Below are 14572 nucleotides of genomic sequence, written 5' to 3'. Positions count from 1 at the left end.
CCCATAAGAACAAAGCTGGAGGCATCACGCTACCTGACTTCAAACTATACTACAAGGCTACAGTAACAAAAACACCATGGTACTGGTACCAAAACAGAGATACAGACCAATGGAACAGAACAGAGCCCTCAGAAATAATGCCGCATAGCTACAACTAGCTGATCTTTGACAAACCTGACAAAAACAAGAAATGGGGAAAGGATTCCCTATTTTACAAATGGTGCTGGGAAAACTGGCTAGCCATATGTAGAAAGCTGAAACCAGATCCCTTCCTTACACCTTATACAAAAATTAATTCAAGATGGATTAAAGACTTACATGTTAGACCTAAAACCATAAAAACCCTAGAAGAAAACCTAGGCAATACCATTCAGGACACAGGCATGGGCAAGGACTTCATGTCTAAAACACCAAAAGCAATGGCAACAAAAGCCAAAATTGACAAACGTGATCTAATTAAACTAAAGAGCTTCTGCACAACAAAAGAAACTACCATCAGAGTGAACAGGCAACCTACAGAATGGGAGAAAATTTTTGCAATCTACCCATCTGACAAAGGGCTAATATCCAGAATCTACAATGAACTCAAACAAATTTACAAGAAAAAAACAACCCCATCAAAAAGTGGGCAAAGGATATGAACAGACACTTCTCAAAAGAAGACATTTATACCGCCAAAAGACACGTGAAAAGATGCTCATCATCACTGGCCATCAGAGAAATGCAAATCAAAACCACGGTGAGATACCATCTCACACCAGTTAGAATGGCGATCATTAAAAAGTCACGAAACAACAGGTACTGGAGAGGATGTGGAGAAACAGGAACACTTTTACACTGTTGGTGGGAGTGTAAACTAGTTCAACCATTGTGGAAGTCAGTGTGGCGATTCCTCAGGGATCTAGAACTAGAAATACCATTTGAGCCAGCCATCCCATTACTGGGTATATACCAAAAGGATTACAAAACATGCTGCTATGAAGACACATGCCCACGTACGATTATTGCGGCACTATTCACAATAGCAAAGACTTGGAAGCAACCCAAATGTCCAACAATGATAGACTGGATTAAGAAAATGTGGCACATATTCACCAGGGAATACTATGCAGCCATAAAAAATGATGAGTTCATGTCCTTTGTAGGGACATGGATGAAGCTGGAAACCATCATTCTCAGCAAACTATCACAAGGACAAAAAACCAAACAGCGCATGTTCTCACTCATAGGTGGGAAGTGAACAATGAGAACAGATGGACTCAGGAAGGGGAATATCACACACCGGGGCCTGTCGTGGGGTGGGGGAGGCGGGGAGGGATAGCATTAGGAGATATACCTGATGTTAAATGACAAGTTAATGGGTGCAGCACACCGACATGGCACATATATACATATGTAACAAACCTGCACGTTTTGCACATGTACCCTAAAACTTAAAGTATAATAATAAAAAAAATAGATATGGAAAAAGCATGTGACACAACTCAAAATTATTTCATGATGAAAACTGTCAACACATTAGGTATTGTGTTTATACACAATAAAGGCCATATGTAACAAGCCCACAGCTGCCATGCTCCCTGGTAAAAAGGTAAAAGCTTTTCCTCTATGATCAAAAACAAGATAAGAATGCCCGCTGTTGCCACTACTATTCAACATAGTTAGATGTCCTGGCAAGAGCGATTAGGCAAGAGGAAGAAATAAAGGCATCCATATCAGACAAAGAAGAGAAATCATCTGTTTGCTGATGTCATGGTCTCACATATAGAAAATGCTAACAACTTCACCAAAAAACCGTTATGTCTGATAAACAAATTCAGTAAAGTTGCAGGATACAAAATCTACAGTGTTTCTCTATTCTAAGAATGAAGTACCTGAAAAAGAAATTAAGAACTCAATTCTGTTTACAGTAGCATCGAGAAAAAGCAACTTAGAAGTAAATTTAAGGAGGCAATAGATGTATATACTAGAAAATACAAAACACTGATGAAAGATACAGTAGATGACACAAACACATGGAAAGCTATCCATATTCATGGAATGCAAGAATATTGTTAAACTATTCATACTTCCCAAAGTGATATTCAGATTCAATGCAATGCCTATCGAAATTCCAATGTCATTCTTCACAGAATAAAACAATCCTAAAACTCATATGGAACCACAAAAAACCCCAAATGGCCAAAGCGAAAAGAACAAACCTAGAGGCATCACAGTATTTGATTTTAAAACCTGTTATGAAGCTAATGTAACCAAAACAGCACAGCATAAAAACCGACCAACTAACCAATCAAACAGGGTAGAGAGCCCAGAAGTAAACCCACACATTTGTGGTCAATTATTTACAACAAACGTGCCAAAAATATACAATGGAAAGAGGACAATCCTCAATAAATTGTGCTGGGAAAACAGGCTAACCACATGCAAAAGAAAGAAATTAGACCCTTATCTCACACCATACACCAAAATCAACTAAAAATGGACTAATGACTTAAACATAAAACCTGAAACTGTAAAGCTACTGAAATAAAACATAGGGAAAATGCTCCATAACACTGGTCTGGGCAAAGATTTCTTAAATATTACCCTAAAAGCACTGACAACAAAAGCAAAAACATATGAGATTGCATCTAACTGAAAAGATTATACACAGCAAAAAAAAAAAAGGAAACAACAGAGCAAAAGATGTGCCATGGATTGAGAGAAAATATCTAGAAACTATATATCTGATAAGGCGCTAATATCTAAAATAGATAAAGAACTCAACTCAATAGCAAGAAAACAAAGAACCCAATTTAAAAATGTGCAGAGGACCTAAACATTGCTCAAAAGATGTACAAATGGCCAACAGATATATATTAAAATGCTCATCATCACCACTCACCAGGGAAATGCAGATTAAAGCCATAATGAGGGATCACCTCACACCTGTTAGAAGGACTACTATCAAAAAGATGAAAGATAACAAGCGTTGGTGAGTGTGTGGCAAAAAGGGAACTTGTACATTGTTGGTGGGAATGTAAATTATCACAGCTATTATGGAGAATAGTATGAAGGTCTCTCAAAAAACTAAAAATAGAACTACCATATAATCTAGTAATCCCACTTCTGGGCCAAAGTATTGAAATCAGTATGCTAAAAAAATATCTGCACTCCCATGTTAACTGCAGTGCTATTCACAATAGCTAAGATTTGGAAGCAATCTAGGTGTCTAGACGAATGCGTAAAGTAAATATAGTATATATACACCAATGGAATACTATCCAGTCTTGATAAAGAAGGAAATTCTATCATTTGCGACATGAATGAACCTGGAGGACATTACGTTAACTCAGATAAGCCAGGCACACAAAGACAAATACAGCATGATCTTACTTACATGGGGAATCTAAAAAAGTAGAACTCACAGAATTGGGGTAGAATGTTGATTACCAGAGGCTGGGAGAGAAAAGTGGATGGAGAAAGGGAAGATGCTGACTAAAGGATACAAAATTTCATTTAGACAGAAGTAATATGCTTTAGTAATCTAATACACACAATGAAGACTATAATAATAGTGCATTGTATTTTACAATTTTTTAAAATTTATAGGCATGCAAAAAAGCAGAAAAATACAACTCATAAGGAGGACAAATAGACACAGAAATGACACAGACAGATTTACCAAAACAGCCATTAAAAACAGCTATTATAAATATACTCTGTATGTTCAAAATATAGAAGAAAGTATGTCATGTTAAGAAAAGACATGGACAATATAAAGACTCACATCAAACTTCCAGAAATGAAAAATACAATGTCAGAGATGACCAATACACTGGATAGTATTAGCTGCAGAATATACTGAAGAATTTTTAAAAATTCATTAAACTAGAAGATGTAGCAACAGAAACCACCCAAAATGAAATGAAGGGGAAAAAACAATGACAGCAAAAATGAGACATGACGCAACACTAAGCAGCCTAATTAATATACATGTAATTGGAGTCACAGGAGGAAACGAAAAGGGGAGTCAGAAAAAAAATTAAGAAGTAAAAGCCAAAAACTTACCAAATGTGATGAAAACTACAAACTCACATACATGCAGAAAAGAGTTAACATAGTTGGCCTGAAGTAGCTATCCTTAAAAAACCCTGCTTGCAAAGCTGGTCCTTGCCTAACTTCTGAAAACAGATTTCAGGAGACTCTTCATCATTCCATAAATAATGAATAATGGTGGGTCACTGTGCCTAAACTGTGCAAACAATATGGTTTATACTGAATACCCATTTTCTTTCTGAAGTCTGGAATTTGGGTAGATTCTAGGGAGAGGGTGCCTATGTTACTAGCCCCTAATACAAACCCTGGGCACTGAGTCTCTAATGAGTTCCCTGGTACATAACACTTCACACATGTCGTCTAAACATTTTGCTGGAAGAATTAAGCATATACTGTGTGACTCCACTGGGAGAGGACTCGTGGAAGACAGCTGATTTAAATTTGTATCTTTTGCCCAGGTATGGTGGCTGACATGTGCAATTCCAGCACTTTGGGAGAGCAAGGTGGATGGATCCCTTGAACACAAGGGTTCGAGACCAGCCTGGGGAAGATGGCAAATCCCCTTTCTACAAAAAATACAACAATTAGCCAGACGTGGTGGCACATGCCTGTAGGACCAGCTACTCTGGAGGCTGAGGTGAGAGGATCACTTGAGCCCAGGAGATCAAGGCTACAGTGAGCTACGATCGCACCATTGCGTTCTAGCCTGGGTGACACAGCAAGACCCTGTCTCTAAATAAATAAATAAATAAAAATAGATTTCTATCCTTTCAGTGTAATAAACGATGGTCACGAGTATGACTATATGCTAAGTCCTGTGTATCCTCCTAATCCACTGCTGAACCTGGAGGTGGTCTTGGGGAATCCCCAAAACACCATAGATTCAAAAGGCTTGACAAACACCAACTGAAAAATCATACCAAGGCATATCACAGTCAAATTGCTTAAAACCAGTAATAAAGAGAAAAATCTTAAAAGGTCAAGAATGAGAATAGCTTCAAGCTTACTGACAGCAATTTGAGCTAAGATAATGAAGCAATGCCTTCAAAACTTTGAAGGAAAATTATTTCCAACCTAAAAATTCTATACAAATTTTCAATCACACATCAAAATATGACAAAAGCATCTTCTGACATGCCAAATAATTCCTCAGCAAGTTATGGTAAGATGTGTTCAACCAAAATAGGGTGAAAACCAAGAAAGAGGAAAACATGAAATCCTGGATAAAGGAGCTCAATACAGGAGAGAGGTTAACAAATTCCCAGAATGACAGCAAAGTCCGGGTGACAACGTAGGCGAAAGGAGAGAGGACGCTGAGTTCAAACTGGAGCAGCTAGGAGGTTGTGGGAAAGAGTTCTCCAAAAAAATGAAACTCACAGAATGCCTGCTGTCTGAAAATCTTAACAAGAGAGCTAGGCAGTGGTATTTTTTTTTCATCAGTAAGTAAAACTAGAACAAAAATCAAAATAATTATTAAGTCTAGGGAAAGCAAATAGTTGCAAAGGATAATAATTAATATTTCCCTTGGCTATCAATATTATTTATTCACAATTGTGTAAATGCTGAATATAATCTAACCAAACTTTGATATATCTGCACTGGAAGAATAGTAGGATAAAAATCATTCGGTGTGCAGTGAGGGTGGAAAGTGAAAGAGAAGTGAGATCAATATTTATCCATGTTGAGAAGTACAGCACAAGCATGTTATTTAGAGATAAATGAGTAAAGAACAAAAGAATCCCCTAAGAGTCAAAAGTGGTTGTTCTCGAGGAAGGACAGGAAAAAAAAAAAAAAAAAAAAAAAACATGACAACTATGATTAGCAAATGTTATAAAGTGAATAAAAGTTTTGAAATACTTCATTCTTACCTTGGGAAGCTCCGACAGCTTCTCATCACTTGTCAAAGACTGATTACTTGCACAAGAAGCACAGTCTGAGATTTCCACAGCACCCTCGTCATCTTCAAATTCATTACAGTCACTAGCCTCTGCCCTGTCACTGTCAATCTCCCAGTCGATAAACTGTAATTCATCTAAAAAATACAATTTTTAACTTAATTATCTCCTTAATCTTTCACTTTTATATCTCTTTTATTCTTAGCAGTTAATATATCCATGTCACTCAATAATTTTAAAAAATATATTTAGGGCCAGGCACAATAGCTCATGCCTGTAATCCTAGCGCTTTGGGAGGCCAGGGTGGGCAGAATGCCAAAACTCAGCAGTTCAAGACTAGCCTGGCCAACAAGATGAAATGCTGTCTCTATTAAAAATACAAAAAATTAGCTGGACACGGTGGCGCACACCTATAGTCCCAGCTACTCAGGTGGCTGAGGCACCAGAATCGCTTGAACCCGAGAGGTGGAGGTTGCAGTGAGCCGAGATCTTGCCACTGAACTCCAGCCTGGGCAACAGAACGAGACTCTGTCTCAAAAAAAATTTAGACAGTGAAAAGTATATTTCTACTCTCATCTCAAATCACTGTTTCTCCCAAATCTTATCCCAACCCCAATTTTAAGTTAACTACTTTTATTAGGTGTTTCTGTATCCTTGTAGAGTTTCTCCAGTATGTTTAAGCAAATAAACTATGTATTGTTATTTTTTTCCTCCTTTCTTACACAGCTAGACTTTTTCACTAAACATAATTAAGAGGATGTAGTAGGATCGCTTGAGCCCAGGAGTTTGAAACTGCGGTGAGCTATGATCCACTGCACTCCAGCCTGGGTGACAGAGCATGACCTCATCTCTTAAAAAAAACAGCCACTATAATGATCATAACAGACTGAAGGTCAGACCACCACTGAGAGAAGCAGATGCATAATGGCAATGGCTTCCCACATTAACATCAAATTTAGTCACGGAAGCCAGGCAGGGGAACACATTAGAGATTTTCCAGGTTGCTGAACCTTCTCAACAGGAAGCCAGGGAGAGACAAGGGAAAAACACAAGTGCCCTCAGAGCTGCTGCTGGTATCACACATCTGTGCAGCACTCATTCATTCATTCACTCCTTCATTCATTAGACAAAGCAAATGCCTAAAAAGAGCCCATCACACCATTCAAGATACTCACAATACAAAATAAATACAATAGAGAAAACAGCACCATTCCTAGCCTGAAGTAGCCCACAGATTAATACATATTGCAATGTGATGCATGCTATGAAATAACTGGGGCTTTCATCACAAAACTTTTGTGGTCACAAAACTTTTAAAAAGCAGGAAGACTGCTACTATTACACTTAAATTTGCATTTTACAGATGAGGAAATTGGGTCTCCAATAATTTAAAAGATTTTCCAAAAGTTGTAAAAACTTTTAGACAATTGGTAAAAACCAAATGGAAGGGAGGCTGGGCGCGACAGCTCACATGTGTAATCCCAGCACTTTGGGAGGCACAAACCATACTATTTACCCATTTTTATAAACTTTGTATTCTGAAATGTATGAAGACAAACCAAGTAACAATAAATTTCATTTAATATGGTTGAATCAATAATAGAACTGCTATCAGCTTATATACAATCTTAAAATACCACTTCACCTGGTAACTACTAAAAGGTCAATGATATTAATAGTTACCAAAATGAAATACAAAGTGGTCAAAAGAATTTAACTACCCTCCCGAGAAGCTGTCTGTACAAACCGAACCCTAGGTAACTAACATGAACTGTCAAGAGTTAAAAGTCATAAGCTTATTTTGAAAACATTAAGACATTGAAATACTCTATAGATGATTTGTATATTTTAAAAATTCTAAAAGGACATGATTTCCATAATTCAACATCTGTGGTTATCAACTAGGGGTGATTTTTGTCCTTCATGGGACCCTTGACAACATCTGGAGACATCTTTGGTTATCATCACTGTGGCTGGGATTCTACTGTGACCCGGCAGGTAAAGGCAAGGGACACGGCAGAATATCCTACAGGCATAGGAAGGTGTTACTCCCCATAACAAAGAATCATCTGGCCCAAAATGTCAAGAGTGTCAAGGATGAGAAACTCTGCTTTCAATTGTCTAAAACATGACACAATATAAAACGCCATCTGAATGGAAATTTGTCAGTACGTTACACCTCTACCACACACTGGTTGTCACAGTATTTACCGAACAGGTTGGGAAGAAGGCAGTGTGGGTGTGGCACTGTGTAGACGTTGAAAGAACTGGCTATGGAGCAGAGACCTAAAATGGAATCCCAATCCATTCTCATCAGTCCAAGCTTAAGTTGTTAACTGTAAAAATAATATCTGTAATACCTATCTCTTAGAGTTTCTTAGAGTTGTTTTGAGAAATATTAAACAAGAAAATGTTTCTGAAGTGTTTAGCATAGAGGGTGGGACTCAGTAAAATCCTAACTATTAGAAAGGAATTTAATTTTCATTCTCTGGGACAAATGCCTAAAGGTGCAGTTGCTGGGCTATATGGTAATTGCATGTTTAGTCTTTAAGAAACCGCCAGACTGTTTTCCAGAGTGGCTATACCATTTTACTGTACACCTGCAATGTACTGGTGATCCAGTTTCTCCACAACCTCACCAGCATTTTGTACTGTCACTACTTTTTATTGTAGCCATTCTGATAGGTGGAATGTTAATGATAAATACTAGAAAGGAATGTAAGTTTCTTCCAATATTAAATCCAATATTTAACAGAAACTGGATTCCTAACAAAATTATCAATTTACCTTCATTACTCCGATCTTCTGGACACAAAATGTTCCTGTTACAAAATCTGTCTATTCTAGAGCAATGTCCATTACCTCTCTGTAACTGAGAAAGTGTCTTATCTTCATCCGACAAATCACTTCCACTGGAGCTCCATGTTATGTCTGTAAGCCCACTGGTGCTTTTAGATGTGGTGGTTTCTGTTGAAGAAAAAGAAAGCACATAAATATGATCTCCTTATACGGTCATTTATCAGAATACAATTTTATGCATGTAATTTTGCCAAAGTCACAAATACACAAAACTCTGTGATAGGAAAAGCAATGTCTATGTCAAATCTTCCTACCTAAAGTTCTACGTACAATCTCACTAACATTCTCTGAGTTCGAAGCCAAGTTCCAAGAAGAAAAAGAAGTAGAACTGGTTAAGTTATACAAAAAAAGGAAAGTGACTAGAGCACAAATGAAAACCGGAAAAATAAGACTTGAAATAACATTTATAAAAGTATAACTTTCTGGGGTATTTGATGAAAACAAAAAATTTTTTAAAATGCAAAACACAAAGTCAAAACTTATGAGTAACAGGAATGCTTCTGTGTGCTTCCTTTGCCATGCTAAGAGCTCTGGTAGCAGGGTGCTTAAAACACTTAAGACCAAACCTTGTATTTAATTAAACTTTTTATTTTGAGATAATATTAGATTCATATATAGTTGTAAGAAATAAGAGAAAACTCTTGTATCCTTCACCCAGTCCCTCCAATGGTAATATCTTGCAAAACTGTAGTATAACACAACCAGGATACTGACACTGATCCAGTCAAGATACAGATCAATTCTATCACCACAGGATGCCTTTATTACCTTTTTATAGCTACACCATCTCCTGGCCCCATACCAATCCCTGAACTCTGTCAACCACTACTCAGTTTTGCATTTCTGTAATTTTGTCATTTTAAAAATGTTATATAATCGAGACCAGCCTGGCCAACACGGTGAAACCCTGTCTCTACTAAAAATACAAAAAATTAGCCAGGCGTGGTTGCGGGTGCCTGTAATCCCAGCTACTCAGGGAGGCTGAGGCAGGAGAATCGCTTGAACCCAGGAGGCAGAGGTTGCAGTGAGCTGAGATCGAGCCACTGCACTCCAGCCTGGGAAACAAGAGTGAAACTCCATCTCACACACACACACAAAAAGGTTATATAAATAAAATCACTATGTAACTTTTTAGAATTGGCTTTTTTCACTCAGAATAATTTCCTAGATATTCATCTAAGTTGTGTGTATCAACATTTATTTTCTTTTTATTACTGAATAGTACACCATGGTACTATGCACCATAGTTAGTTTAATCATTCACCTACTGAAAGACATCTGTGTTGTTTCTAGTTTGGGGCTATTATGAACAAAGCTGCTTATGAACATCTGTGTATAAGATGTTATGTGAATTTAATTTTCATTCTCTGGGACAAATGCCTAAGGGTGCACTTGCTGGGTTATATGGTAATTGCATGTTTAGTCTTTAAGAAACTGCCAGACTGTTCTCCAGAGTGGCTGTACCATTTTACTACACACCTGCAATGTACTGGTGATCCAGTCTCTCCACAACCTCACCAGCATTTTGTATTGTCACTATTTTTCATTGTACCCATTCTGATAGGTGGAAAACCTAGACAGAATGGGGCTATTTCATCTTGGCAGAATCAAAAGTCAACAGCAAACTTTTCTGATATTGGTCAGAAAAGGAATATATACCTAATAAAAATCAATTATTCTGTTTATATTCATAATTGTAAATATAATGCTAAAACATATATATGTACATATATATCTTATCCTATGCAGTATGGTATTTGATATATTTCAAAGCACATTTTAATACACTATGAAATTAAGAGATTAGATATTTATAAAATTCATGTTTTACAAAAAATAAACCTAGGCTTCATTAGATACATATTTACAGAACCCCTCTGATACAGTAAACCATGAGGAAAGAAAAAAAACTCCAGCCTAGGCAACACAGTGAGACCCAATCTCTACAAAAAGTTAAAAAATTAGCTGGGCATAGTGGTGCATGCCTGTAGTCCCAGCTACTTGGGAGTCTGAAGCAGGAGGACGAGTTTAAGAGCAAATGTTTGAGGCTGCAGTGAGCTATGACTGCACCACAGCACTCCATCCCGAGTGACAGAGTAAGATCCCATCTCTAAAAAAGAAAAGAAAAGAAAGCTCCTTCCCACAAGGAATATGTGTGGTCTGGATGAAACACTAATCATGAAAAAAACTAACAATATACCAGATGTATGTCATGGAATAATGGTGGCACAAAAAAAATGGAATGTTCCACTTTGCATTGATCAGGAAAAGAGGATTCACTGACAAGATGATGTCTGAAAACACAGTACTTACAAAGGCACAAAAACATGGAATAGTCAACATTTACTGAACACTTACTACTTTGTGCCACAAACATCTAGAATTACTGAAGTGGCCTATTGTTCATGTTATAAAAGGAAAAATAAACTATTCAGAATATCCTAAGAATCTATATCTATCTAAATAGCTAATAAAATAAACTGAGTACTTGCAAAAGACATTATCAATCTCTATCATTATTATGCATCTGAAAAATAAGTCAAGAAGGAAGTTATCAGCAGGGAGCGGTGGCTCACGCCTGTAATCCTAGACTTCGGGAGGCCGAGGCGGGTGGATCACGAGGTCAGAAGTTCAAGACCAGCCTGGCCAAGATGGTGAAACCCCATCTCTACTAAAAATACAAAAAATTAGCCAGGCATGGTTGTGGGCGCCTGTAATCCCAGCTACTCGGGAGACTGAGGCAGAGAATTGCTTGAACCCAGGAGGCAGAGGTTGCAGTGAGCAGAGATCACACCACTGTACTCTAGCCTGGGTGACAGAGTGAGACATTATCTCGAAAAAAAAAAAAGAAGGAAGTTATCACTATTTGCAAATTATGAAATGAATTCATGGAAAAGTCAAGAAACCAACTGAAAAATTACTACCGTTAATAAGAAAGTCCAATAAAGGTGGCAAGGTACTAACTACAATACAGAAATCAAATTTAAAGCAGTAGCAAAAACCAATAAAATACCTACAAGAAACTTAAGTGTTGCAGGAAGTCAGGGACCCCGAACGGAGGGACGAGCTGGAGCCACCGCAGAGGAACATAAATTATGAAGATTTCATTTTAATATGGACATATATCAGTTCCCAAAATTAATACTTTTACAAGTTCTTTACTTCAATCTCTGAACATAAATTGTGAAGATTTCATTTTAATATGGAGCTTTATCATTCCCCAAATAATACTTTTATAATTTCTTATGCCTGTCTTTACTCTCTTAATCCTGTTATCTTCATAAACTGAGAATGTACATCACCTCAGGACCACTATCGTGTTAAACTGTACAAATTGATTGTAAAACGTGTGTTTGAACAATATGAAATCAGTGCACCTTGAAAAAGAACAGAATAACAGCGATTTTCAGGGAACAGGGGAAAACAACCATAAGGTCTGATGGCCTTTGGGGTCAGGCAGAATACAGCCATATTTTTCTTCTTGCAGAGAGCATAAACGGACATGCAAGTAGGGAAGATATTGCTAAATTCTTTTCCCAGCAAGGAATATTAATAATTAATACCCTGGGGAAGGAATGCATTCCTGGGGGGAGGTCTATAAACGGCCACTCTGGGAGTGTCTGTCTTATGCGGTTGGGATAAGAACTGAAATACACCCTGGTCTCCTACAGTACCCTCAGGCTTATTAGGGTGGGGAAAAAAAATCCACCCTGGTGAATTTGAGGTCAGACCAGTTCTCTGCTCTCCAACCCTGTTTTCTGTTGTTTAAGATGTTTATCAAGACAATATGTGCACAGCTGAACATAGACCCTTATCAGGAGTTTTTGATTTCGCCCTTTGCCTTGTGATCTTTGCTTTGCCCTTTGCCTTGTGATCTTTGCTTTGCCCTTGGCCTTGTGATCTTTGCTTTGCCCTTTGCCTTGTGATCTTTGCTTTGCCCTTTGCCTTGTGATCTTTATTGGCCTCAGAAGCATGTGATCTTTGTTCTCCTTTTTGCCCTTTGAAGCATGTGATCTTTGTGACCTACTCCCTGTTCGTACACCCCCTCCCCTTTTGAAGTCCTTAATAAAAACCTGCTGGTTTTGTGGCTCAGGTGGGCATCACGGTCCTACTGATATGTGATGTCACCCCTGGAGGCCCAGCTGTAAAATTCCTCTCCTTGTACTCTTTCTCTTTATTTCTCAGCTGGCCGACACTTAGGGAAAATAGAAAGAACCTACATTGAAATATTGGGGGCGGGTTCCCCCGATACTTAAGAGACATGTAAAACCAAAGTACATGTTTTTAGAAGACTTCAAAAGAACATGAAAGAACAAACAGAAAGATATATACTAAGATTCTGGATGATCTGATCAGAAAAAAATGACCTCTCACTGCCTTGAAGCTGAGCATCTTTTCATAGGTTTGAAAATCATTTATATTTCCTTTTTTGAAAGCAGTTCCTCCATAATCATTATTTTTGCAATAGTTATCTTTTTCCCCCTAGATTAAGTTCTGATGGTTCTTTATTAGAAAGATCAGCCTTGGTCTGTGACATGAGCCACAATATTTTCCCTGGTTTTTCTGAATTTTAAATTTTGTGTATGTACATGTAATTTTTTGTAAGCGATGTGGTCTTGCTATGTCACCCAGGATGGACTGCAGCAGCTGTACACAGGCATGATCACAGCACACTGCAGCCCCAAACTCCTGGGCTCAAGTGATCTTCCTGCCACAGCCTCCCAAGTAACTGGGACTACAGACGTATGCCACCCTACCAGACTTATATATGTAATTTTGGCCATGCTGTTTTTCCCTTTATGTTTAGGTGAATTTACCAGCTTTATTCATACAGTTTCTATGTTATGAGTAATTCATTGGAAAGGACTTCCCAAATGTAATGCCTTTTTTCAGCCAGCAGCTGTGGTGCCTGAGACGCACACCCAGGCAGGTGAGCTTCTGAGTCCATGTTCTTAACCATTATGCGTAGCTCTCAAGTCAGAGAGACCTGCAGTTGCTTTCACCATTAGTTTAGTGTGAGTATCTAAGAAAATATGTAACTGTCTGGTGCTTCTGTACCATCTAATTTAAAAGACAGGATAATCATTAGTTATGTCATTCAAAACCTCAGAGACCAGGACTCCAGATTTATAAACCCATGAATTATAGGCACCTGACTGCACAACTAGGTAGTTAAAATCACTACCAGGAATTGATTAGTAACTCATTTCACTTGCTGTAAAGAGGGTGTCCTTGATATCAAGGCTCATTCCAATGGAACCGTAGGATAAATATTAGCCACACTGAACATTTCTGGGTGCCCACTGTGTGCTAGGCACTGTCCTAGCACCTGGTGTTATGAGCTGAACTGTGTTCCCCCCGCCAAAATTCATATGTTGAAGTCCTAACCTTCTGTACCTCAGAATGTGACTTTATTTGAAGACATGGTCTTCAAAGAGGTAATCAAATTCAAATAAGGTCATTAGGGTGGGCCTTAATCCAAGATGACTGAAATCCTTATAAGGTGAAATCTGGACACAAAGACAGACATGCACAGAGAAGACAATGTGAAGAGACCTGGGGAAGAGAGAGAGGAAGAAGGCAGTCATCTACAAGCCAAGGAGAGAGGTCTAGAACAGATACTGAAGTATTAGTTTAAGACATCCTATTAACAAAAATTCCAAGATAAAAATTCTATACTACATTTTGGGTGAGGAGGTAGTATTTTTATGACAGCTGGGAAGCAGAATCAGGAACATGCTTTTGTAATGTGTGCCTAAGGTCAGAGGCTTGTCTCTGCC

The 14572-nt window shown here is 38.0% G+C and overlaps 1 protein-coding gene across 13 annotated transcripts in view; it reads right to left on the bottom strand.

The window, feature by feature from the left end:
- The window catches only part of SPIDR (scaffold protein involved in DNA repair), a 475882-nt gene that overhangs the window by 436414 nt on the left and 24896 nt on the right, over nucleotides 1-14572 (bottom strand). For 5 of the 13 annotated variants that reach the window (XM_003823268.5, XM_008976887.5, XM_034966041.4 and 2 more), the window contains 2 exons: nucleotides 8796-8900; nucleotides 5907-6070 (listed from right to left, as the gene is read on the bottom strand). In XM_003823268.5, the coding sequence (XP_003823316.1) occupies nucleotides 5907-6070; nucleotides 8796-8900 (269 nt within the window). Of the gene's footprint in view, nucleotides 1-5906; nucleotides 6071-8795; nucleotides 8901-11809; nucleotides 11860-14189; nucleotides 14345-14572 lie in introns of those variants that run through there. The other 8 variants (XM_034966040.3, XM_055116531.3, XM_055116530.1 and 5 more) reach the window with 6 other exon arrangements.

Source organism: Pan paniscus, chromosome 7 (assembly GCF_029289425.2).
Source record: "Pan paniscus chromosome 7, NHGRI_mPanPan1-v2.0_pri, whole genome shotgun sequence".
NCBI classification, from domain to species: domain Eukaryota; kingdom Metazoa; phylum Chordata; class Mammalia; order Primates; family Hominidae; genus Pan; species Pan paniscus.
Note: the sequence above shows the minus strand (reverse complement) of the source record. Positions and strands in the feature narration are given on the sequence as shown.